Here is a 24,916-nt window from a genome sequence, read left to right on the forward strand (position 1 = left end):
CACACAACAAAAAACCACAAAGACAAAGACGTAACAATAACTCACGACATGGGTGCGTTCGGAAATTACGCACCGGAGCACACTCGCCTATTAGTTTGTATTGGCCAGTGCGCTCAGTGCTGTATTTTCGAACGCGCCCGTACATTCTCATTCTATGGGAGGAAACTAATAGCAAAAATATAAAAGAGAGAAGTATGACTATGTTACAGAAGCTGAATGAAATGAAATGAAATGAAATGAAATGAAATGAAATGAAACAGTACAGTACAGAACAGTGGAAAAAATCTGCACACCACACAAAACATCTGCACACCAATGTTATGCTACCATTGTGGAATGGTACAATACTGATGTGCGGATTTTATTATTTTTCTGTTACAGAAGCTGTCAATTAACTTCCCGTTGAAATGTGCTTTCCAGTAGATCATATCAAATGGACAAAAAAGTGGCAAAATCGAAAGTAATAACCCAAAATCATTAATTAAATGTAACTTAAGTGTACAAGATAAAGTATTTTTTTATGTCTCACGTGAAAAAGTAAATAAATAAATAAAATGGACTCTCTTAATAACATTTTCGGGGTATGAGTGCAGTAGCCTACATCCCATCAAGTTCACCAAGTGTCTAGAAACTTCATGACAAATAACACATAATTTCACAAGACTTCAGCAGGAGAGAAAAATTATTAAACTGAAATATCTGCCATCCCAAGTGTACTGTAAATGAAACTGAAAGTGTTGTCAGAAGCATTTTAGTCTCATGAGCAACAGCTGCACAGTGACGACAAACAACTTTTTTTTTCAACAATATGTTTATTTATTTTTCCTTTCTTTTCACAACACTTTTCAACATTATATTACAAACACAACAGAAAACAAAAAAGGACAATTACAATAAAACATACAAACAAAAACACTACTCCTCTCCAGATTTTTCCACTAAATGTGGCAGATTATTGTTTTCCATATACTGTATAAAATGACCCCACACCTCCTGAAACATCTCTTGTTTGTCCTTAAGTATATATGTGATTTTTTCTAGAGGTAGGCATACAGACAGTTCCCTGAACCACTGTCCTTCCAGGTCAATGCAATTACTCTTTTGGCTTGTAAAAGACAAATATCTATGAATATTCTCTCATTGCACTTTATTCTGTGGCCAACTGGATAGAGGCCTAGCAGAAAGAACTTAGGTTCTGGTACAATGTTAATTAAAAGTATCCTTTGTATTTCCTGCCCAATCTCCCTCCAAAAGTCCATCAATCTTGGGCATGACCATAAACAGTGGAACAATGTGCCTCTATCTTCCGCATCTGGTGCATAAGTCCGGAATAAGGCAAAGAACAACTTGAAAAGACAAGTTCAGACAAACCACAAATCATTACTGCAATTTTCCAGCCAACAGTGAACTGAGAAAAAAAATGAAACTGGAACTGAAATCTTATGTGTACCATACATGAAACGTGATACTGTAAGTGATATTTTGGTTAAATCTTCCATCTTTATTAAATCTATTGTTTTATATATATATATATATATATATATATATATATATATATATATATATATATATATATATATATATATATATATATATATATATATATATAAAAAGTTTTAATACTTGCCATGCAGGCTATCAAATGTTCCATATTATTGTAACTCCAAAATATCAACTCAGAGGCAGAGAACAGAGTGGTTCAGTGGGGTCCGGGGACCCCCAGGGGTCCTTGAGGGGGTTCCACATGGACGAGAGCATAATTTGTGAATTTGTTGTTTTTTATTTTGTGTGAAAAAATTTGGTATTTTGCGTGTTTTGAGTGACAGTCAAGTGAGCCAATGAGAGGAAATGAGTTGCATGCTGCTGAAGAGAAAGGAGTCACTGGACTCAGGAATGGAATTTCTAGATACTTTAAACATACTTCAGTATTCAAAAGTACAAATTACAGAAACTTACAGAAATGTTTAATTTAGTTAAGTTTATATTATTATAATTATTATTATGTTAACTATTATTAAACAGCATGATTATATTCAAATGTCACAATTAATTGAACATATGTATATTTAAAAACACATGCTTTATCATCATGAACATGACAAGTTATGTTGTTGTACTCGGGGGGGGGGAAATAATTCTTTGTTAAGATCTGGGCTTTAAATCCATATAGGAAAGGACCAGAGACATACTCAACTCCAGTACTTGAGTCAAAGAATACTCCTGGTCAAATATTACTCAACTACAAGTGCTCTGAGTTAAAGTACTGGAGTACTTGCTTTTGAAAATACTCATGTATTCCAAAGTATACATTACAAAGTACATTTTCCTTTTCAATGCACTACTGTATAGAAATGTTCTCCAACGATTTTCCAGTGCAGAAAATAGCAGATGTTCAAGCTCACAACGCATCAAAGCATGACACGTTGTGAGCTTGAAGATCTGCTATTTTTAGCAAAGAGATTTGGTGTAGACAGAAATAGAGGATCTGGTATGAGGGCCCTGGGGCTTGAGTGGTTAAAGTGGTTAATTCAAACAGTGTGTTTTTTTACTCACATTCTATCTCAGTTTAACTGAGATAGAATGCAAAAACAAAAACATTTATGTCTACGATAGCCTACCCGTCGTTGCTTACCTTCACAATTGCATTATTTGGACGTCCGTAGATACTATGTGACCACTGAGGCTTCACCCTCGCTGAGGTCACCATGTGGGCCAATAATGTGCTGACCTCGGCTTCAGGACATCACAAGGCAAAGGGGGGCAAGCAGTGAGTGCAAGAGCAACACTGATCTCAAGTGGTCGTTCAGTGAACTGAACAGTGCTCTGGTTAATGAACTGTAACCTCCTAGAATTATTCCTAAACTTAACCTACTAAACTAAACTAATTTGTCTGAAAATGTTTTGGATAGGGGAAAAAAATATATTAATCTGAGTATAGTTGCAATCCAGTACTACGCATGCCGGACTTCAAAGTATTCCCGTTTTGGTGCCTAGAATTCCTCTAGTCCCCACTCTTCCGAAGTGTAGTGGCCACTCTGTTTTCGTGCCCCCAGTTTTCCCTGGGAGGCATGCGTTAATCCAACAGACCTTTTCTCCGACTATGTGGCATCCGCGTGCGGTTAGGGTTAGGGTGCGGGTTTGGTTCGGGTTTACTGTTTAATGTCGGAGCACTGCGCTGTCGGAGGAATGCCGACTATGTGGCATCCGCGTGCGGTTAGGGTTAGGGTGCGGGTTTGGTTCGGGTTTACTGTTTAATGTCGGAGCACTGCGCTGTCGGAGGAATGCGCTGTCGGACTAACGTACTGCACCCGTTTTCCCTAGTGCCCAGAATGTTTTGGTGCCTACCCCGGTGAACCCAGGGTTCCCCTCGGTTTGGTCTTCTGCCCCTCACAAAATGACCTGCCCTGAGGCCGCTGTGGCCTGAACACACACTGCCCCAGCTGATAGTACCATTTCCTCCTCTGCCTCTTTAGTGTCAATAAAGACCAGTGTCTTTTGTTAAGATTCTGAACTCTCCTTACTCCCCATGCCCATCTTCAAATGAGTCCAGTGACTAAAGTCATGTGAACTTTTGACTCTACAAACATTAATCATTTGTAAATACATGTATTAGAATAATAATACGTTAAATTAAATTATTTATTTTCGTCTGAAAATCATCGTTTCATTTGGTTTGACATTTGAAATTTACTACACCAAAATGGCCTTGCCCCTTGCCCCTATAAAATGACACAATTCCAGGCCTGGTTGAAGCACATAAATAACACTGTCTTCCTTCATAGACAGCAATTTATTTTGATCATCCCGGAATACAGATACAGTCTGTGTCTAAACTGGGATAAGTTTGCTTTGTGGTAGTGGTGGATACAGAACATGCCCAGTAGTAGACAAAGTACTCGTATTTGAGTCACTCTGGTCAAATATGACACAAAGTACCTATATTTTCTTTGTAATATCTGTATAGAAAAATAAACATTTGTTACATTTTTTATTGAACATTTAAAAATGTCAAGGTAGTTGTGTTTTCAAGCAAAAATAATTGTAACATAGGCCTCGATGACAGCTGTCTGTCTTCAAAGTTGGACCCAAACACTAGGGAAGACAGGCAAAAACTTAACAGATTACAAAACCGTGCTACAGAAACAATCCAACAAACAGTTCAGGGAAACAGACAGTGGTGGAAGAAGTACTCAGATATTTGACTTAAGTAAAAGGAGCAATACCACAATATTAAAATACTGTTCCAAGTAAAAGGCCAAAAGTAAAAGTACTAAAATGTTTGAAAATAGCAGATCTACAAGCTCACGAAACGTCGCGATGCGACGCGCCGTGAGCTTGTAGATCTGCTATTTTCAAATAGCCTATGTATAAAATAAGGCTCAAGTGGTTAATGTATGTTTTATAATATAATAATTTATATCTGCAAAGTAACTAGTAACTAAAGTTTTCAATGAGATGACATATTGTCATTATACCAAACATTGGATTTGGCCTTAAAATAAATCAGAATCAACGCTATTATCAAACAGCAAATAAAAACATGTCAAAGAGAGGCAAAAATGAAATCTATCTACAGCAGGTACAGTATGATGTTAAACATAAGGTGCAAGGTCTATCTATCTAGCTGGATCCCCGAACGGGCTGACAATTTGGGGGCCCACTATAAAAGTGGGTGCAACCAACCCCAGAGCCTGACCCAGAATTCCAGGCTGAACCAAAGGGCAAAGTAGGCAAGTACCTGGGCCGCAGAGCAATATTAAGGCCTCCTCAGTCAGTCAGAATGGCCCCAGGGGATTTGTTTTATTGCCCAGGGTCCCAATAGTCTCAATAATTGCTTCTGCTAACAAAGGGTTATATATTTAGTTTTGCTGTCAATTCTGGTTGCCCTATGCCCCTGCACCTGTACAGTAAATACTGGTTGTTGATGGCACATATATATAGCAACTCACTGCAGCTCATTACAGCACACACATCTACACAGCTCCAGTAAAAGAAACAGGGCAATAAAAAACCACAAGGGGGAGCTCTAAGGTTGGGAGATGAGGCAGTAGACCTGCTACTGTACAACTGATTATTATTGAAGCAGTTATTATACAGTAGGGCTATACAATATTTCATGGTAATTAAATGTGGGAACAACATAGAACATGTATCAACGTCGGTTCTGGGGACCACCAGGGGTAGCTCAGACCCTTATGGGTCCATGTCCTGACAGCTGCATCCCATGACTGACACAGCCCTGGGTAGACAACCCAGCCTGGCAGAGATCTGTCCTCAGAGGAGCGCACTTATCTAGTATTTAAAATGTAGGCAATATAAATATGATCACCAAACAATGTTGTAGTTGCAAGTAAAATAGCTAGATGTATACTGTGCATCATCATCATATTCCTGCCGAATACAAAACCAATAGCCAAAAAAAAACTAAACATAAATTAAAATGAGTTTTATGACTGTCTACCATTAAAAACAATACTGTTTATAAAACGTACTACTGTTTCAATTTTGGAGTATGTAATGAGAAAAAAATTGCTATTTACAATTGTGCTAAAATAAATACAAAAATAAACCTACACCTGTGCCTCAGAAAAGCAATTCTCTTTGCTATGACTGATGGTCCCTGGGTTTGTGTAAGTGTTGGTCTGAGGCAGCTCTTCAGCGAAGGCTTTCTCCAACACTTTCAGGATAGACTTGCGAAATACATCCTTGAAATCCTGACCCATGAACACGTACAACAGCGGGTTCAGGCAGCTGTTGATAAATGCCAGGCTGACAGCTATGGGAAACCCATTGTTGAGCACATTATCCAGCGTTTCACTGCGCTCTTTCACCAACAGAATCAGTGCTATGATGTGATAGGGCGCCCAGCACAGGAAAAAGGTGGTGATAACAGCTGCTATGATTTTGAAGGGGCGACCTGAGTGGCTGGCCAGCGAGCGATTCCTCCTGAGCCGGTAGATGATGACAGAATAGCAGGAGACGATGACGGTGAAAGGTACCACGAATCCCATGAGGAAGCGAGTGATGATCATGGCTCCAAGTCGAAATTTCCACAACTGCTTCACTGCAGCTGGTCTGATGTCATCAGTGAGTGCATAGTTGTTGAAGCACCAGATGATGTCCTTATCAAAGAAGGAGGGCTGTGTGTTATAAAAGATGAAGTAAGGGGAGCAGAGAGCCAAGGCCAGAACCCAGACACCCAGACTCACACAAGACGCCTTTCTGACACTGCGGTGGTTCTTGGCCCACACTGGCCACACCACACATAAACATCTGTCAACACTGATTACCATCAGAATGTAGACGCTGGCAAACATGTTTGTGTAGAGAACGGTAAAGTTCAGTTTGCACATGAATTTGCCAAAAGGCCAGTGGTCGTCCAGAGCTGTTTTTGTGATTCTCAGGGGAAGGAACGCTGTGAAGAGGAAGTCGGCCACAGCGAGGTTGAGATACCAAACAGCGTTGATGGTTTTCTTCATTTTGAAGCCCGTCACCCAGATGACAACTCCGTTCCCCAACACGCCGAGCACAAAGACCAGGCTGTAAATGGTGAGGGTTATGATCTTGAGGGATTTCTTGAGTACAACCTCGTCGCCTTCAGTGTGTTTATCCCTGTACTCCTCATTGTCCCAGAAAGAGCTGTTTCCACCAGACAGATCCATGGTTTTGTTGTGATTGACAGCAGTTGTGGTCATAAAAACCTAAAATAACAAAGGTACATGCTTTGTTTTATCACACCGTTTCTTAATTGCCTTAAAGGTGTTATATATATATATATATATATATATATATATATATATATATATATATATTAGAGGTGGGCATAGATTAATTTTTTTAATCTAGATTAATCTATCTGCAATCCTGGAGTTAATCTAGATTAATCTAGATTAAAATGGCTCATTTGAAGTCTGCCGAAGGCATTCAAAATATGTGTTCTAGGGATGCACCGATGGGATTTTGGCCGATATCGATATCCGATATGATATATTGCTGTTATGACCGATAACCGATATAACCGATGTCGATATGATCGATAAAAAAAACTTTTATCCAGTCATGGATAAAACATGTGTAAACACTGCATTTGAAAAAAAAAATCCCTGTTTATTCCAAATTATTTTATATTATCATCTGGATAATCCCCAGAGCAAAAAACATATGTGTCAACTGCAAAAAGTACCAGTGACAGCAGCTTAGAAACTTGGCAAATATCATTGATATTGAATAATTGAATAAAATGTTTGGGCCCCAATACTGACCCCTGGGAGACGCCCAAATGATTTGAGCTGTATTTGCCCAGCTTCACAAACTGTTGACGTCTGTCCAAATAACTTTGTTTTAATCCAGTCTACTGCAATGCCTCTAATACCAATTTTCTCCAGTTTGTTTATTAATATGGTGTGATAGATAGTGTCAAAAGCTTTTTTGGGGTAAATTAATATTCCAATTGCAACTGTGATTCTTTCAATGGATTCCATCAATGCCTGAGATGTTGATCTGTTAGTTCTAAAACCATATTGACTCTCTGAGAGTAGGCTACATTGTGTGTGTGTGTGTGTGTGTGTGTGTGTGTGTGTGTGCACCCGCACGCTTAATAGCATACATTTGTTTGTTGTTGTTAGCATGTAGCACTCATTAGCATGCTCTACAGCAACAAGTATTACCAAACAGCGCCCAACTACTGCTATGTTTGTTCACCAACACGGTCGCGGAGGCTCTGCTTTTGTCCAATGACCACTTTAATAAGCTGCGCTGGGCTTACACACCTGAAGCAAATGAATTAACGAGTGGAGCAACTCGCTCGCACCGACACATACTACTCAGCCTCTCTCTGTCTGAGTGAAATGACTGCGAGGCGCGCACGTCTGTACACCATGTGAAACCCGACACCTACCGTCCCCCCCACACACACACACACACGCATTGCAGTCACACACAGACACAGAGTAATTCGCCCAGCTACATCAGCTAATGTTTTGGATCCCAGACCCAACTTTGAGAATAGATTAACGGCGGTAATTGTTTTTTATCGCACGATAAGAGTCCGCGTTAACTTAGCCCGGTAACGGCGTTAACGGCCCGGCCTTAATATATATATATATATATATATATATATATATATATATATATATATATATATATATATATATATATATGTATGTATGTATGTATGTATGTATGTATGTATGTATGTATGTATGTATGTATGTATGTATGTATGTATGTCTAGGTGAGACATGACCTTTGACACATTCTAAATGTCTCAATAGAAGAGCAGGGAGACAAAATACAATCACCCCAATTGTATAAATTATATTGTATATTAACATACTCTACCATACAGACTGGACAAAATTAAATTGTATTAATTATAAAAGAAAAGTTACATAGCGCGGCTTTAAAATAAGTGTTAAATAGCTCTATATACCCATAGAACTCATTGATATACTGTTTGGATTTTCTTTTTAAAGAAAGAAGAATAGATACCTGTTTCAATGGGTTTAAGTGATGCCAGAAAGAGAAGTGTCTTCTTCAAACTGTGGTCAATGAATGCTGAGGAGCTCTTAACTCTATGATGGTGTGATGATATGTCTGACGCCTGACGTCAGCCGTACGCAGGGGGAGGGCTGGAAGGAGAAATGACAGTAGCACTCATATTTGTTATTTATAAAAAAGGAAAAAAACAAAACGAACTAACCCAAAATTAACAAAAATAACAATAACTCTACAGTTTTTATTCTGTGGAAGGAAACCGATGACAAAAAGATAAAAGAGAGAAGTATATGACTATGTTATAGAAGCTGTCAATTTGATCAACTTCACGTTTTAATGTGTTGCAAGTGCACAAAATAATGCATGCTTGAGTATGTCTCACATGAAACAAATCTGCGGGAAAAAACTACAACACTGTAGTGGACTCTCATTAATAACATCTTTGAGCTTCCATTTTATTCATGTGACAGCCATGATGGTGCAGACGATAGTGACAAGCTACAGTTGGACTCAAGGTTCTGACGCACGATGGTGAGACTAAAGAGTTTGAGATGATCGCAGGCATCCAATAGGTGACACACTGGCCCCCTTCCTGTTTATTGGGGCGATGGACCATGCACTGAGACACGCAGTAAGTGGCGAGTACATCCCATCACCATTACTGACCTCGAGTACTATGTTTGTTTGTTTTTTGCTAGGCTGCCTGCCAAGACACATGGTTAGACACTTTGTGACAAACCACAACTCATTTGACAAGACTTCGCCAGAAGAGAGAAAGAAAGGAGCTGGTGAAGGAAAGGAGAAGTCTCAGCCATATATACTGATACAAGAGAACTGAAACCAGAAGTAATTTGACTTCATCAGAAAATAAAAAGAAAGAAGAAACGGAAGTCCTAGCCACAAAGTGTATGAAAATAGATCAAGTGCTGCAGTATTCTGCAAAAACTGCACAGTGGTGGTGAAGAAGGGAACTTTCAGACAAACCACTAATTATTACTAACAGAAGCATATTGGGGGATTTTTAAAATCTTCATCCTTAAAACAAAAACATGTTTTAAAGGCTATTCAATTCAATTTTATTAAAGAGTCAAATCACAACAAATTGTCTCAAGACACTTAACATGTAGCGCAGAGACCCAACATTGAGAAGAGAGAGAGAGAGGGGGTTCCAGATCAGGTCCCCAGCATAATCTTGAAAAGATGTAAAAAAAAAATCACACCCAGTGTGAAGTGGGCGGTGTGGTCACAGTGGTCATCACAGTGATGGAAGTGATTCACTTAAAAAAAAAACATGAAAGTGTTTTTTTTTAAGTGCATAGTCCTATTTATAGGGATATGCACATGTGTCATGTGATTCTAGCCAATCACAGTCCTGAATAGAGTCATGGTGGCCAATCACGGTGCAGGGTTAGGGGGGTACACTGGTGGGGGGGGTGCAAATTCCAAACCTCACATATAGGGGCGGTTGCACCGCCCAAAAATCACACCCAGTGTGAAGTGGGCGGTGTCTTGCTAGCTAATCACAATACTGGGCTAATACTGGGCTCACAGTGATGGAAGTGATTCACTTAAGTGTGCGTGCGTATTTATAGGGCTATGCACATGTGTCATGTGTTTCTAGCCAATCACAGTCCTGAATAGAGTCATGGTGGCCAATCACGGTGCAGGGTTAGGGGGGTACACTGGTGGCCAATCACAGCGCGGGGTTGGGGGGTGCAAATTCCAAACCTCACTTATAGGGGCGGTTGCAACGCCCAAAAATGTGGTATTTCGCCCAATCGGACGATAATGGGTTACAGTGACAGTCAAGAGAGCCAATGAGAGGAAATGATTGGTAACCAGCTGCTGAACAGACAGGAGTCAATGGACCAAAGGAATGGAATATTCTAGATACTAACCCAATAAAAAAAGCAGGAATAGCAGATCTACAAGCTCACAGCGTGTCACTTTCGTGCCGCACGCTGAGCTTGTACATCTGCTATTTTTGGACATTTTACTACATACTTTAGAATTGTTTAACACAAATCTTCTCTTCTGGGGGTCCCTGGCACAAAACATTTTCAGATGGTGTTCCACGGCCAAATATATATATCAATTTGGGGGTCCTTGGCAAGAAAAAGTTTGAGAACTACTGATTTAGAAGGCATTTGTAGAATCAGAATCAGGTCTTAGTCGGTTAAACATTTGAATAACATGACCTTCAGTAGTGGAAAAAGTAGCCTATACGCTCAAGTAAATACTGAAAATTCAAAAGTACTTTTTAAATATTAATGCATTCCAAAAACATGCAAATCATGTTTTCAAATTAAATAAACAGAAACTTTCAGAAATCTTTAGTTGTTTATTGTTATTGTTCTATTCTATTCAATTATATTCTATTTATATAAACAGCATGTACAAGATTCAAGATTTATATTCAAATGTCACAATTAAGTGAAAATATGTGTTCAAATCTAGGCTTTAAATCCATAGGAAAGGACCAGTGTTGGACAAAGCTCAAGTCAAGCTATCTAGTATTTTTGCAGTTTCCCTGCTTGAAAGGGATGGTACAGTCCATTGGAGGTTTTAACTGGGTTTCACTCATACAATGACCACAACTTTGGTTTTCCTTTTAGTTCTTCTTTACTTTAGTTTTTTGTTGTTGCAGTACAGCTTAGCCCCTACGGAACCTCTCCCTCCGCTATGTAGCTCCGAGATGAGGTCCCTCTTTAGTTTCTGCCGTGTGCTGTCGGCCTTGTCGCACGTTTTCCACTTTACATGTTTCTTACCCCTTTCTGCACATCGTATCAAAAAAGTAAAGCATTTGCGCCACTCTCTCAGATGTTTGAAGTTTTAGCTGGCAATAAAATATATCCAACGAGTTGAGGAAAGTATTTAATTTGCCTCGGTTTTCATCCGGTTCCATGTTTTTAAGACATTGCGCAAGAGTTACGCCCGTAGACATAACATATGATTCCCCTACTGGTCAAATGTTGAATTGCATCTTCTAATGCAAAATATTATGGAACCGGATGAAAACCGAGGCAAATTAAATACTTTCTTCAACTCGTTGGATAGATTTTATTGCCAGCTAAAACTTCAAACATCTGAGAGAGTGGCGCAAATGCTTTACTTTTTTGATACGATGTGCAGAAAGGGGTAAGAAACATGTAAAGTGGAAAATGTGCGACAAGGCCGACAGCATACGGCAGAAACTAAAGAGGGACCTCATCTCGGAGCTACATAGCGGAGGTAGAGGTTCCGTAGGGGCTAATGCAGGTAGTGTGTAGTTGTAAGGTATAGCAAGGTGAAAAACCTTAAATGAAAAATAAAACATAATTACTGTAAATATAATGCACATGAAATAGACCAATTATTTGTTTACCAACATTGAGACTGGATGCACAGGTGATTGTTTCATGCAATTCAATTCTCAACCTGTTGTTTTGGGGTGCGCTGGTTTCAGCACACCCCAACCCCCTCTTGTGTGTTGGCTAGTGAGGCGCGTCCTAGCGAGACCTGATAGAATGGGTTTCATTGCGCGCATACTGGTTGCACGCATACTGGTTCTTATCAGCGTGACGTCGTCTGTTAAGGGGTCTATAATAAATGCAAAATATAAATGCTTTACATATAATTTTTAACACTTGTGAATATTGTTTTTACTTTCTTAGTGTCTTTTTATGAATTAGGGTTTTTAAACATTTTTTAACAAATGCAGTCTCATATGAAATGCAAATATAATAGACTGAATTTTAGCAGCATTTAAACTGTTTCTATCAATCTACATTTCTCAATAAACAAATCACATTCGTTTTTAAAACAACAACCATGTTGTTTTAACTTGAGGACATCAAACAAACAATTGACATTGAACTAGAACGCATGTTGTAACGTGCGCTACAAACGGCAAGTTTTATGACTCTTAAACAAACAAACAGTTCGTCTCTCACCGGCTGCCTCTCCAGCTTTTTATGGCTGCACCAGTGCTGCTTGATGTTCTGCGCGACGTTGCTGTTGCAGGACGCACATTTGTTTGTTTGCAACAATGGAGGATTTTGGAGGATTCTCCTCCTTCTCCCTTCTCTTCCACTGTGGTTTGGTTTACAGGCTCCTTTCGGGTGTGGTGCTTTATTGTGTAGCGACGCTGATTAGTGATTGGGGAATGATTTCAGACAGCTGCCACTCTGTCAATCAGCCCGACTTTTTAACCCTGTGATATCCAGTGAGGATTTTCCAAGTTGACTTCACAATACTCCTGGTTAAATATTACTCAAAAAATAGCAGATGTTCAAGCTCACAACGCATTACATCATGACACGTTGTGAGCTTGAAGATCTGCTATCTTCCACGTAGAGATTTAGTGTAGACAGAAATACTAACTAGAGGATCTAGTATGAGGGTTCCTGGGGCTTGAGTGGTTAAAGTGGTTAATGCAAACAGTGTTTATTTATATTATTATATTTTTTCCATTCTATCTCAGTTAAACTTTGGCATTTAAATGTGTGTGTGAAGCACTTTAATGTCTGCGATAATGTTGCTTACCTTCACAATCATCTTATTTGGACATTCCGCACATGACCATTCACCCTCGCTGAGGTCACAATGTGGGCCAATTATGTGCTGACCTCGGCTTCAGGACATCACAAGGCAAAGAAGGCGAGCAGTGAGCGCAGATGGCTACTTTTAGAGCAACACTGACCTCAAGTGGTTGTTCAGTGAACTGAACACTGCTCTGGTGTGCATTCCACAATTTAGTCAACAAATGATATGGAAAGAAGCGGTGAACACAGGGCAGGAATTTCATGAAGGCCATGGTCACCGTTGCCCCTCAGTTTGGCCTTCTGCCCCTCAAAAAATGACCTGCACTGAGGCCACTGTGGCCTTAACACACTGCCCCAGCTGATTATACCATTTTCTCCTCTGCCTCTTTTGTGTCAATAAAGACCAGTGTCTTTTGTTAAGATTCTGAACTCCCCCTTACTCCCCATGTCCATCTTCAAATGATTCTGACTCTGATGAGTCCAGGGCTGTGCATGTGTGAACCTTTGACTCTACGAACATTGATAATTTGTATGTATTGAAACAATACAATTGAAAACCATTGTTTTATTTGATTTGAAATTTACAACACCAAAGGCCAAATGGCCTTGCCCTAAAATGACAAAAATCAAGGCCTGGGTGAAGCACATAAATAACATCTTCCTTCAAAGACAGCACTTTATTTGGATCATCCAGAATATAATACAGTCTGTGTCTAAACTGAGCATACAAAGTACTCAGTGAGTCACTATTGGTCAAATATGCCTCAAAAGTGAAAGTTGCACAGTCAAATTTGCAAGTACTTGCTTTAAAAAATATTGAAGGATTCAAAAGTAAAAATAGCAAAGGATATCTTTGTAATAGCTGTATGGAAAAGTATACATTCGTTCATTTTTTTATTGAGAAATAAGAAAAATTCAAGCAAAAATAATTGTAATATAGTATAGACTCAAAAATGGAAGACACGCAAAAACTTGGCACATTCAGGCACAACAGATTACAAAACCGTGCTAAAAAACAGACAATACAACAATTCAGGGAAACAGACAGGTATGAATACACTTTGAAAACTAGACACAGGTGCACTCAAGAACAATCAATACAGGGATTGGCTGGTGCAAGCAGGACACAAGTGATGCAAATAAACAATAATCACAGGGTGGAGAGACAAGACATGAAACAACCAATAGGGCAGCGCTACTAAACCCGCGGCCCGCAGGCCGCATGCGGACCCATCGCAGCGTCTCTGCGGCCCCTCATGGTCAAACCAAACTTTAAAAAAAATTTTAAGCACATGATACAAATACACATTTCCGTTCAAATATATGGGTTGCTACATCAAAAACAGACAGACAGACATACTGTACAGGTGCGTCAATTGTTACATGTAATGCATAGTTTTCTATACATTTCGGGTTTTTTGGGGGGTTTGACCCCCAATTCTTTTCGCTTTGCCGCGCGCCCAGGATAGGTGTCCCTTATTTCAATCTCTGGGAGTTGGCAACCCTAACCTCGCCATACCTTAGCTTTTGCTGAACTGATGCCACTGGACATAAACACAAAATAAACAGGTATAGTGAAAATAATATCATGTCAAAATGTACATTTTCTTATAACAATAACAATGTGTAGTGTGTGTTACAAAATCGAAAAATCGAAAATGGGACCGTCATTTTTAGCTTGCGGCCCCTTGGACTTTTGGTATTTTGCTGAGTGGCCCCTGAGCCATCTTAAAGGACGACTTCACCGCTTTTCAACCTATCTACATATAATTGGTCCTCACTAATACTCATGATGAAATGGTAAAAAAAAAAAAATACTTGGTCTGTGTCTCATAGGAGGGCTGTGGACAGTCCCGAAACCCGTCTGCCAGTGACATCATCGTTAGGCATGTTTTTTTTTTTAAACAAGATTTCACATTTTTTATTTAGATTTTTATTAACACGAGAACAATGGCTTCTTTTATTGCATTGCAACTTTCCAGGAATAGAAAGCCTGCCGTTTCTATTAGCTTGGATTGTATTGGATGGTATTGGTGAGGACCAATTATATGAAGATAGGTTGAAAAGCGGTGAAGTCGTCCTTTAAGTTGAGTAGCCCTGCAATAGGGAATGCACTTGCAAGGAAACACATGACTTACAAGACACAAGAGTTACTTCAAAATAAATCAACACGAAGTTGACACTTTTATTTGAAAGAAATGCCATGTTGGGTTTTGTGATGTTATCAATTGTCAAAATCTGCTCATTTATGTGTTAAGAGTGACTTTGACACATCACCATGCAGTGTATATCAATGAGACTATTTTTGAATATTATTTTGTTTTCACACAAAAAGACGTCAAAGTCGTCCTTGGCAGTCTGGAGAAAAGTCGTCAAAGTCGTCCACTTGGCAGTGAATTAATCTGCTCTCTCTCTCTCTCTCACTCTCTCTCTCTCTCTCTCACTCACTCACTCACTCACTCACTCACTCACTCACTCACTCACTCACTCACTCACTCACTCACTCACTCACTCACTCACTCACTCACTCACTCACTCACTCACTCACACACACACACACACACACACACACACACACACACACACACACGCGCGCGCATGCACGCACGGGTCTGTAACTGAACCAAATGAAACCTTACAGGTTTGTTACTCCTTGAGGGTAAAAATGGAAACCAATGGACCCATATGGGTCCATGTCCTGACGGCTGCACCCGACTGACACAGCCCTGGGTAGACAACCCGGCCTGGAGCAGATCTGTGCTCCGAGGAGCAGAATTTTCTAGTATTTAGAATATAGGCATTATATGATCATCAATTTTGTTGTTGCAACATTTGTGCTAAAATAATTCAAGATAAACCTACACCTGTGCCGCAGAAAATGAATTCTCTTTGCTAGGACTGCAGGTCCCTGGGTTTGTAGAAGTGTTGGTCTGAGGCAGCTCTTCAGTGAAGGCTTTCTCCAACACTTTCAGGATAGACCCGCGAAATACATCCTTGAAATCCTGACCCATGAACACATACAACAGCGGGTTCAGGCAGCTGTTGAGAAATGCCAGGCTGACAGCTACTGGTAACCAAATGTTGAGCACATTATTCAGCGTTTCACTGTACTGTATGATATTCACCAACTCAATCTGTTGCATGATTTGAAAGGGGACAAAACACAAGAAAAATGCAATGATAACAGCTGCTATGATTTTGAAGGTGCGACCTATGTGTCTTACCAGCGAGCGATTCCTCCTGAGCCGGTAGATGATGACAGAATAGCAGAAGACGATGACGGTGAAAGGGACCACGAATCCCATGAGGAAGCAAGTGATGATCATGGCCCCATGTTGAAACTTCCACAACTGCATCGCAGGTTTACTGTAGTCATCGGTGAGTGCAAAGTTGTCGAAGCACCAGATGATGTCCTTATCACCTAAGGAGGGCCGTGTCTCATAAAAAATGAAGTAAGGGGAGCTGAGAGCCAATGCCAGAACCCAGACACCCAGACTCACACAAGACGCTTTTCTGACACTGCGGTGGTTTTGGGCCCACACTGGCCACACCACACATACACATCTGTCAACACTGATGACCATTAGAATGAAGATGCTGACATACATGTTAATGTGTAGAACGGTATAGTTCAGTTTGCACATAAATTTGCCAAAAGGCCAGTGGTGGTCCATAGCTATTTGTGTGATGATCAGGGGCAGGAACGCTGTAACGAGAAAGTCGGCCACAGCGAGGTTGAGGTACCACACAGTGTTGATGGTTTTCTTCATTGTTAAACCCGTCACCCAGATGACAACACCGTTCCCCAACACGCCGAGCACAAAGACCAGGCTGTAAATGGTGAGGGACACGATCTTGAGGGATTTGTAGAGTTCATCCTCCCAGAAAGAGCCATTTCCACCAGACAGATCCATGGTTTCATCGTGATAGACAGCAGTTGTGGTCATAATCTCCATTGTCCTGAAAAGTATAATAACAAAACAAAGGTGGGCTACATGCTTTGTTTTATCACACGTAGGGTTTATTACGGAGCCCCTATAAAGGGACATGTGTATTTAAAGTTTTTTTTTTATGGGTGTAGGAAAGGAAAAGAAGTTGGTGATTTTTATAAAGTGGTTAAAGGGATAGTTCACCGGCAGGAAGATGCTAATGTCTCCGGTCATCAAATTATTGTCTTAGGAATGCGACAAAAACAAAACAATCTCCATGAATTCAAGGCTTCATGGGGTTCGTAATTGATAGAAAATAAGTACTTTTTTGGGTGAACTATCCCTTTCAGAAAACGTTTTTTTAGGTATACAGTACATAGCAGAAATAAAATTAAATACAACTTTTCTTTGTTGTGTGCAAAATCTAATTTGGACGAATAATATTTTTTGTCACGTTGATTTTTATTTCCCTTAATATTATCTAATTCCCACAAGTTCCTATCTCATAGGACTCGACAATGTTTAGGGGAAAAAATATATTTGTCCAAAATATAAAGTTTCACACTCTTTTTTTTATAACCAAGTTATTTTTTTTTCACCCCAACAAAATAAAATAAAATAAAAGACAACCCTTAAACATTTTTCACCTTCATTTTTACCTTACCTACATTTTTCACATGTCCCTTTAGGGGATACTTACTAGACTCCATAACCACTTAAAATGGCCTAAATAATTTTGACAAATCGTTCCACCACATCAATATTTATAACTCTTAATTAAATATAAGTGATATATCTATGTTAAAATAAGTGTTAAACAGCTTTATATTACAATAGAACACATTGCTATAGAGTAGACTGTTTAGATACGAAAAGAAGAAAGTAGATACCTGTTTCAATGTGTTGAAGTGAGAGAAGTGTCTTCTTAAAACTGTGATCAGTGAATGCTGGGAAGAGCTCTTATCTCTATTAAGCTGTGATGAAATATCTGACGTCACTTCAGCCGTAGGCTACGCAGGTGAGGGCTGGAAAAGGGAATCAGCCTCGGAATGTACATTACAGCCGCTCTCATATTTGTTATCTAAAAAACTGCTAAAAAAAAGTTCGGAAACTTAACTTCGGTCAATTATATCTCCCCTTTAATAATACCAATTGGTATTGTGTTTTATAACATTTTTATTGTTGATTAGTCACCTTTACAACGAGATACAGCTTGTAAGGATCGGGCATTCATGGAATGAGCAACACAGCTAAACGTGTGGGTAGCGTCTCCCAAAAAATTGCCAAAATGAAACCAATATGCTTCTGTTGGTAATCACTCTCGTTTTGAGCAACCTGCCAGCACACACCTGCTGAGAGGTGTGTGCCAGTAGTCACAGGTGTGTGACTGCCTCACAGGTGAGTGACTAGCACCTGAACATGGGTTGTGCAACAACTTTGAGTTTGTGTACGCTCCAAGCAGCAACACTGCCCCCATGGAAAGATGCCATGTTTGTCAGTTATAATAATAATTATTATTATTATTATTAGTATTATTATTATTATTATTATGATTCTACGTAACAATAACTCCCGACATATACATTCTCATTCTATGGGAGGAAACTAAGTATGACTATGTTACAGAAGCTGAATGAAAAATGCGTCAAAACAGTACAGTACAGAACAGTGGAAAAATTATAAAATCTGCACACCAATGTTATGCTTCCATTGTGGAATTTATTAGAATACATTTCACATTGGGAGCACAATACTGATGTGCTGATTTTATTATTTTTCTGTTACAGAAGCTGTCAATTAACTTCCCGTTGAAATGTGCTGTCCAGATCGTATCACATGGACAAAAAAGTGTCATCATTAATTAAATGTAAATTAAGTGTACAACATAATGTATTTTTGTGAATGTCTCACGTGAAAAAATAAAAAATAAAATAAAATAGACCCTCTTAATAACATTTTATGACTTCCGCCACAGAAGATCAGTGCCCGTTTTCACATAAGATGAATTTAAAAATGTCCACTATACTCCCTGCACTTTGGCTACGTGAAAACAGGGTATGAGTGAGTAGCCTACATCCCATCAAGTTCACCAAGTGTCTACAAACTTCATGACAAATAACTAAATAATTTCACAAGACTTCACCAGAAGAGAAAAATAATTAAACTGAAATATCTGCCATGCGTATAAGAGTAGGCCTACTGTAAATGAAACTGAAAGTGTTGTCAGAAGTATTTTAGTCTCATGAGCAAGAGCTTCACAGTGACGGCGAAGAACAACTTGAAAAGACAAGTTCAGACAAACCAATTGCAATTTTCCAGCCAACAGTGAACTGAGAAAAAAAAACTGAAACTGGAAGTGAAATATCATGTGTACCATACATGAAACGTGATACAATTCTGTCAGCAGTATGAAGGTGCTGATATTTTGGTTAAATCTTCTATCTTTATTAAATCTATTGTTATATATATATTAAAAAGTTTTAATACTTGCCATGCAGGCTATCAAATCTTCCATATTATTGTAACTCCAAAATATCAACTCAGAGGCAGAGAACAGAGTGGTTCTCAAAGTGGGGTCCAGGGACCCCCAGGGGTCCTTGAGGGGGTTCCACACGGTCGACAGCATCATTTGTGAATTTGTTGCTTTTTATTTTGTGTGAAAAAATTTGGTATTTTGCGTGTTTTGAGTGACAGTCAAGTGAGCCAATGAGAGGAAATGAGTTGCATGCTGCTGAAGAGACAGGAGTCACTGGACTGGACTGGAATGGAATTTCTAGATACTTTAAACATTTAAATAACATGATGAAGTAAATACTTAAGTATTTAAAAGTACAAATTACAGAAACTTACAGAAATGTTTAATTTTGTTATATTTATATTATTATAATTATAATTACACTTATGTTAACTATTATTAAACAGCATGATTTACATTCAAATGTCACAATTAAGTGAAAATATGTATTTTTAAAAACACATGCTTTATCATCATGAACATGACAAGTTATGTTGTTGTACTGGGGGGGGAAAAAAATCTTTGTTAAGATCTGGGCTTTAAATCCATGAAAATACTACATACTACTATGTATTCCAAAGTATACATTACAAAGTACATTTTCCTTTTTATGTCAATGCACTACTGTATAGAAATGTTGACATTCCCCAACGATTTTCCAGAAGTGTTCAAAAAAATATCAATAGCAGAAAATAGCGGATGTTCAAGCTCACAAAGCATGACACGTTGTGAGCGTGAAGATCTGCTATTTTTAGCGAAGAGATTTGGTGAAGACGGAAATAGAGGATCTGGTATGAGGGCCCTGGGGCCCTGGGGCTTAAAGTGGTTAATGCAAACAGTGTTGTTGTTGTTTTTTGCATTCTATCTCAGTTAAACATTGACATTTAAATGTGTGTGTGAAGCACTTTATCTACAATAGCCTACCCGTCGTTGCTTACCTTCACTATCACGGGGACGTCCCCTGGCTCCTACATGACCATTGAGGCTTCACCCCCTGCACTGAGGTCACATGAGGACCCACTTATGCGCTGACCTTGGCTTCAGGACATCACAAGGCAAAGGGAGGCGAGCAGTGAGCGCAAGAGCAACACTGACCTCAAGTGGTCGTTCAGTGAACTGAACACTGCTCTGGTTTTCTGCTTCATTGCCTGCCTGCTCCATGAACATGAATGAATAAAGGTTCTGGCCCACGATGGTGAGACTAAAAAGTTTGAGATCCTTGCAGGAGTCCAATAGGGTGACGCCTTGGCCCTCTTTCTGTTTATTGGGGCTGTAGATGAAAATACATCAAGTGCTGCGGTATTCAGCAAAAACTGCACAGTGGTGGTGAAGAAGAAGGGAACTTTCAGACAAACCACACATTTATCATACATAGTAAACTTACAGGAAGTATAACACAGGAAGCCTTGACGCACGTTGGCCGTGCACATAACAATAGTCCGGGAGCCAGGCCCAGCACTCAGGATGTTCTCTGCTAACTTTTTTTCACTATTATTTCCTGTTAGCATATACCTTGGGCCATCACAACATGTTCATACTGAACACCCGCAACTCGGGGCCGTTTGGTCTCAGGGGCCCCCAAAGCCCTTTTTTGGTATATGTCTCTGGCGAAATTATGTCAAAGGCAATATTAATTTACAAAAATTACATAATTTGTTATTCTTACACATGAAATTTGGCATGGAGTATCCTGACACAAATGGATAAGTAGCAAAATAGGATTCTGGTGCTTGCTACCATTGTATTTCAAAATATCACCCATGCAGCACAACATCCCCAGAAACACACAAAAAAAGCTGTACGCTTGACAAATTCTCATCTAATATGATTATTTCTCAACACTTTATGCTGAATATAACTACCTCTCTTGTATATAGACAACTTCCCACATTCATAAGCTTCATTTTGAGCCCAAGATTACCTTTCTATCTTGAAAATGACTGTTTCTGAAGCCATAATACTGCACTCAAATCCTCAAATCAGAGAAAATGGAATATTCAGTCAGTAGCTTTCCAGAAGCCTAGAATGTAACAATAGGTTCACATATGTACTGCTAAAACTGTTATCTTAAGTTTGAAATATGAAAAGTGAATAATCCAGCCGGAAAACAAATGCCTTTAAATGGATTTGCACAAAATAGTTGTACTGTATTATACTGTACTGTACTGTACTGTACTGTACTGTACTGTACCGTACCGTACTGTACCGTACCGTACCGTACCGTACCGTACCGTACTGTACTGTACTATACTGTCATGTGATGTATTGTATATACAAGAGAGGTAGTAATATTCACCATAAAGTGTTGGAAAAAAATCATAATGAGAATTTGTCAAGCACACAGCAATTTGTTTGTGTTTCTGGGGATGTTGTGGGTGATATTTTGAAATACAATGGTAGCAAGCACCAGAATCCTATTTTGCTACTTACCCCTATGTGTCAGGATACTCCATGCCAAATTTCATGTGTAAGAGAATTGATGTAATTTTAGTCAATTACTATTCTCATTAACATAATTTCGCCAGAGACATGAACCAAAAAAAGGGGTTTTGCGGCCCCTGAGACCAAACGGCCCCGAGTTGGGGGTGTTCAGTATGAACTTGTGATGGCCCAAGGTATATGCTAACAGGAAATAATAGTGAAGAAAAGTTAGCAGAGAACATCCTGAGGGCTGGGCCTGGCTCCTGGACTACTTGGCTCGAGTGTCGAGTCCAAGTGTAGCTTTGTCTCTATCGTCTGCACCATCATGGCTGACACATGGATCAAATGAAAGCTCAATGTTATGTTAATGTTATTAATGAGAGTCCACTACAATGTTGTTTTTTTTCCCAACTCATGTGAGACATTCTCAAGCATGCATTATTTTGTGCACTTTAGATGCGACACATTAAAACATGAAGTAAAATGTACAGGTTCTGTAACATAGTTAGTCATACTTCTCTCTTTTATCTTATTGTCATCGGGTTCCTCCCAGAGAATGAAAAAAACGTTTATTCTGTGGTTATTTTAGTTATTATTTTTTGGGTTAGTTAGTTATATGTTTTTTTTGTTTTTGTTTTTATAAATAACAAATATGAGCGCTACTGTCATTTCTCCTTCCATCCCTCCCCCTGCGTACGGCTGGGGGAGGTCAGACATTTCATCACGCTTTATTAGAGATAAGGGTTCCTCAGCATTCACTGACTACAGTTTGAAGAAGTCACTTTTCTGATTCAACACATTGAAACTGGTATTTATTCTTCTTTTATTTATCTAAACAGTCAGAGTAAGGAATAACAGCTATTTAACACTTATTGTAATATAAATATCCAGTGGTGTAAAGTAACTAAGTACATTTACTCAAGTACTTTACTTAAGTACAATTATGAGGTACTTTTAATTTGCTGGAATATTAAAACATTTCTATATACTTTTACTACTACTCCATTACATCTCAGAGACAAATATTGTACTTTTACTCCACTACAATAATTTGAAAACTTTAGTTACTAGTTACTTTGTAGATTTTGATTATTATTACGAAACATACATTAACCACTTCAGCCCTATTTAAACTTTGGCTTTTTGAAAATAGCAGATCTACAAGCTCACAATGCATCGCATCGCGACGCATTGTGAGCTATTTCCAAAAGATTTGAAACCTTGTAAAATGGGACATTCTGCATAATGACTACTTTTACTTTTGTACTTAAAGTATATTTAGATAGTTGATAGCCAATACTTTTGTACTTTTACTCAAGTAAATTTCGATTACCAGACTTTTACTTGTTTTACACTATTTCTATATTGCAATATTGATACTTTTACTTAAGTAGAACATTTGAGTACTTTTTCCACCACTGTATATCACTAACATTGCCTTTAAATATGGGTTGTAAATGTTGATTCATCAGGTGTATTTAAGACATTTTAAATGGTTATGGAGTCTTACTGAGCCATATGCAGGAAGACATTAAGACAATTAATAAATGGTGTAATAAAACAAAGCTTTGTTTTGTTATTTTAGTTTTTTATGACCACGACTGCTGTCTATCATAATACAACCATGGATCTGTCTGGTGGAAACGGCTCTTTCTGGGAGGACAATGACAGGGATGAACATGCTGAAGTCCACAAGGATGAAATCAATAAATCCCTCAAGATCGTGTCCCTCACCATTTTCAGCCTGGTCTTTGTGCTCGGCGTGTTGGGGAACGGTGTTGTCATCTGGGTGACGGTCTTCAAAATGAAGAAAACCATCAACAATGTTTGGTACCTCAACCTCGCTGTGGCCGACTTTCTTTTCACAGCGTTCCTGCCCCTGAAAATCACAGAAACAGCTCTGGACAACCACTGGCCTTTTGGCAAATTTATGTGCAAACTGAACCCTACCGTTCTACACTTAAACATCTATGCCAGCGTCTACATTCTGATGGTCATCAGTGTTGACAGATGTGTATGTGTGGTGTGGCCAGTGTGGGCCCAGAACCACCGCAGTGTCAGAAAGGCGTCTTGTGTGAGTCTGGGTGTCTGGGTTCTGGCCTTGGCTCTCAGCTCCCCTTACTGCATCTTTCGGGACACACAGCCCTCCTTCCATGATAAGGACATCATCTGGTGCTTCGACAACTTTGTACTCACCAATGACAATGACTACAGTTCACCTGCAGTGAAGCAGTTGGTGAAGTTTCGACTTGGGGCCATGATCATCACTCGCTTCCTCGTGGGATTCGTGGTCCCTTTCACCGTCATCGTCTCCTGCTATTCTGTCATCATCTACCGGCTCAGAAGGAACCAGTCTCTGGTCAGCCACTCAGGTCGCCCCTTCAGAATCATAGCAGCTGTTATCACCACTTTTTTCCTTTGCTGGGCCCCCTTTCACATCATAGATCAGATTCAGTTGGTGACTATCTTGGTGACATATCACAGTGAAACGCTGCATAATGTGATCATCATTGGGTTACCCATAGCTGTCAGCCTGGCATGTCTCAGCAGCTGCCTTAACCCAGTGTTGTACGTGTTCATGGGTCAGGATTTCAAGGATGTATTTCGCAAGTCTATCCTGAAAGTGATAGAGAAAGCCTTCACTGAAGAGCTGCCTCAGACCAATACTTACACAAACCCAGGGATCATCAGTCATAGCAAAGATAATTCCTTTTCTGAGGCACAGTTGTAGGAGTTTTAAAAACAGTATTATTTGTTTTGTTTAGCAGGCATATGATGATGAACACCAGCTTACAACTTAATTTAAGTTGTACTGGTTTATTTGATTAGTTTATTATTATTTATTTTCATTATTATTATTCTTTTCACAGGAAAAAAAACCTTTGCGGAACAGTTTTATAATGTTTTATTTAAAATTCAGTTCATACAAAATGCTGCTACAAGTGGGAGCTAATTATAATGCTGCATTTGATAGAACAAAACATTTGATCTATTTTGTTAATTATTTATATTATTTAAAATTTCAGTTCAGT

General features: G+C 39.1%; 3 protein-coding genes across 3 annotated transcripts; 1 reads left to right on the forward strand and 2 right to left on the reverse strand.

Annotated features, from left to right (window-relative positions):
* Positions 1 to 5,570: 5,570 nt before the first annotated feature.
* Positions 5,571 to 6,662, reverse strand: LOC311061613 (chemerin-like receptor 1; the record flags this gene model as incomplete). Its single annotated transcript, XM_084080307.1, has 1 exon — positions 5,571 to 6,662. The coding sequence occupies one exon, from the start codon at positions 6,660 to 6,662 to the stop codon at positions 5,571 to 5,573; it is 1,092 nt and encodes a 363-aa protein (XP_083936433.1).
* Positions 6,663 to 15,877: 9,215 nt separating this feature from the next.
* Positions 15,878 to 16,933, reverse strand: LOC311061614 (formyl peptide receptor 2-like; the record flags this gene model as incomplete). The annotated part of the gene is made up of 1 exon (XM_084080308.1): positions 15,878 to 16,933. One exon carries the CDS (start codon positions 16,931 to 16,933, stop codon positions 15,878 to 15,880), a length of 1,056 nt encoding a protein of 351 aa, XP_083936434.1.
* A 6,575-nt stretch (positions 16,934 to 23,508) lies between these two features.
* LOC311061615 (chemerin-like receptor 1) lies at positions 23,509 to 24,615 on the forward strand (the record flags this gene model as incomplete). The annotated part of the gene is made up of 1 exon (XM_084080309.1): positions 23,509 to 24,615. One exon carries the CDS (start codon positions 23,509 to 23,511, stop codon positions 24,613 to 24,615), a length of 1,107 nt encoding a protein of 368 aa, XP_083936435.1.
* Between the last annotated feature and the right edge of the window lie 301 nt (positions 24,616 to 24,916).

The sequence above is a fragment of the Gymnoscopelus microlampas genome (genome assembly GCF_963454915.1).
Source record: "Gymnoscopelus microlampas genome assembly, chromosome: 15".
NCBI lineage: Eukaryota > Metazoa > Chordata > Actinopteri > Myctophiformes > Myctophidae > Gymnoscopelus > Gymnoscopelus microlampas.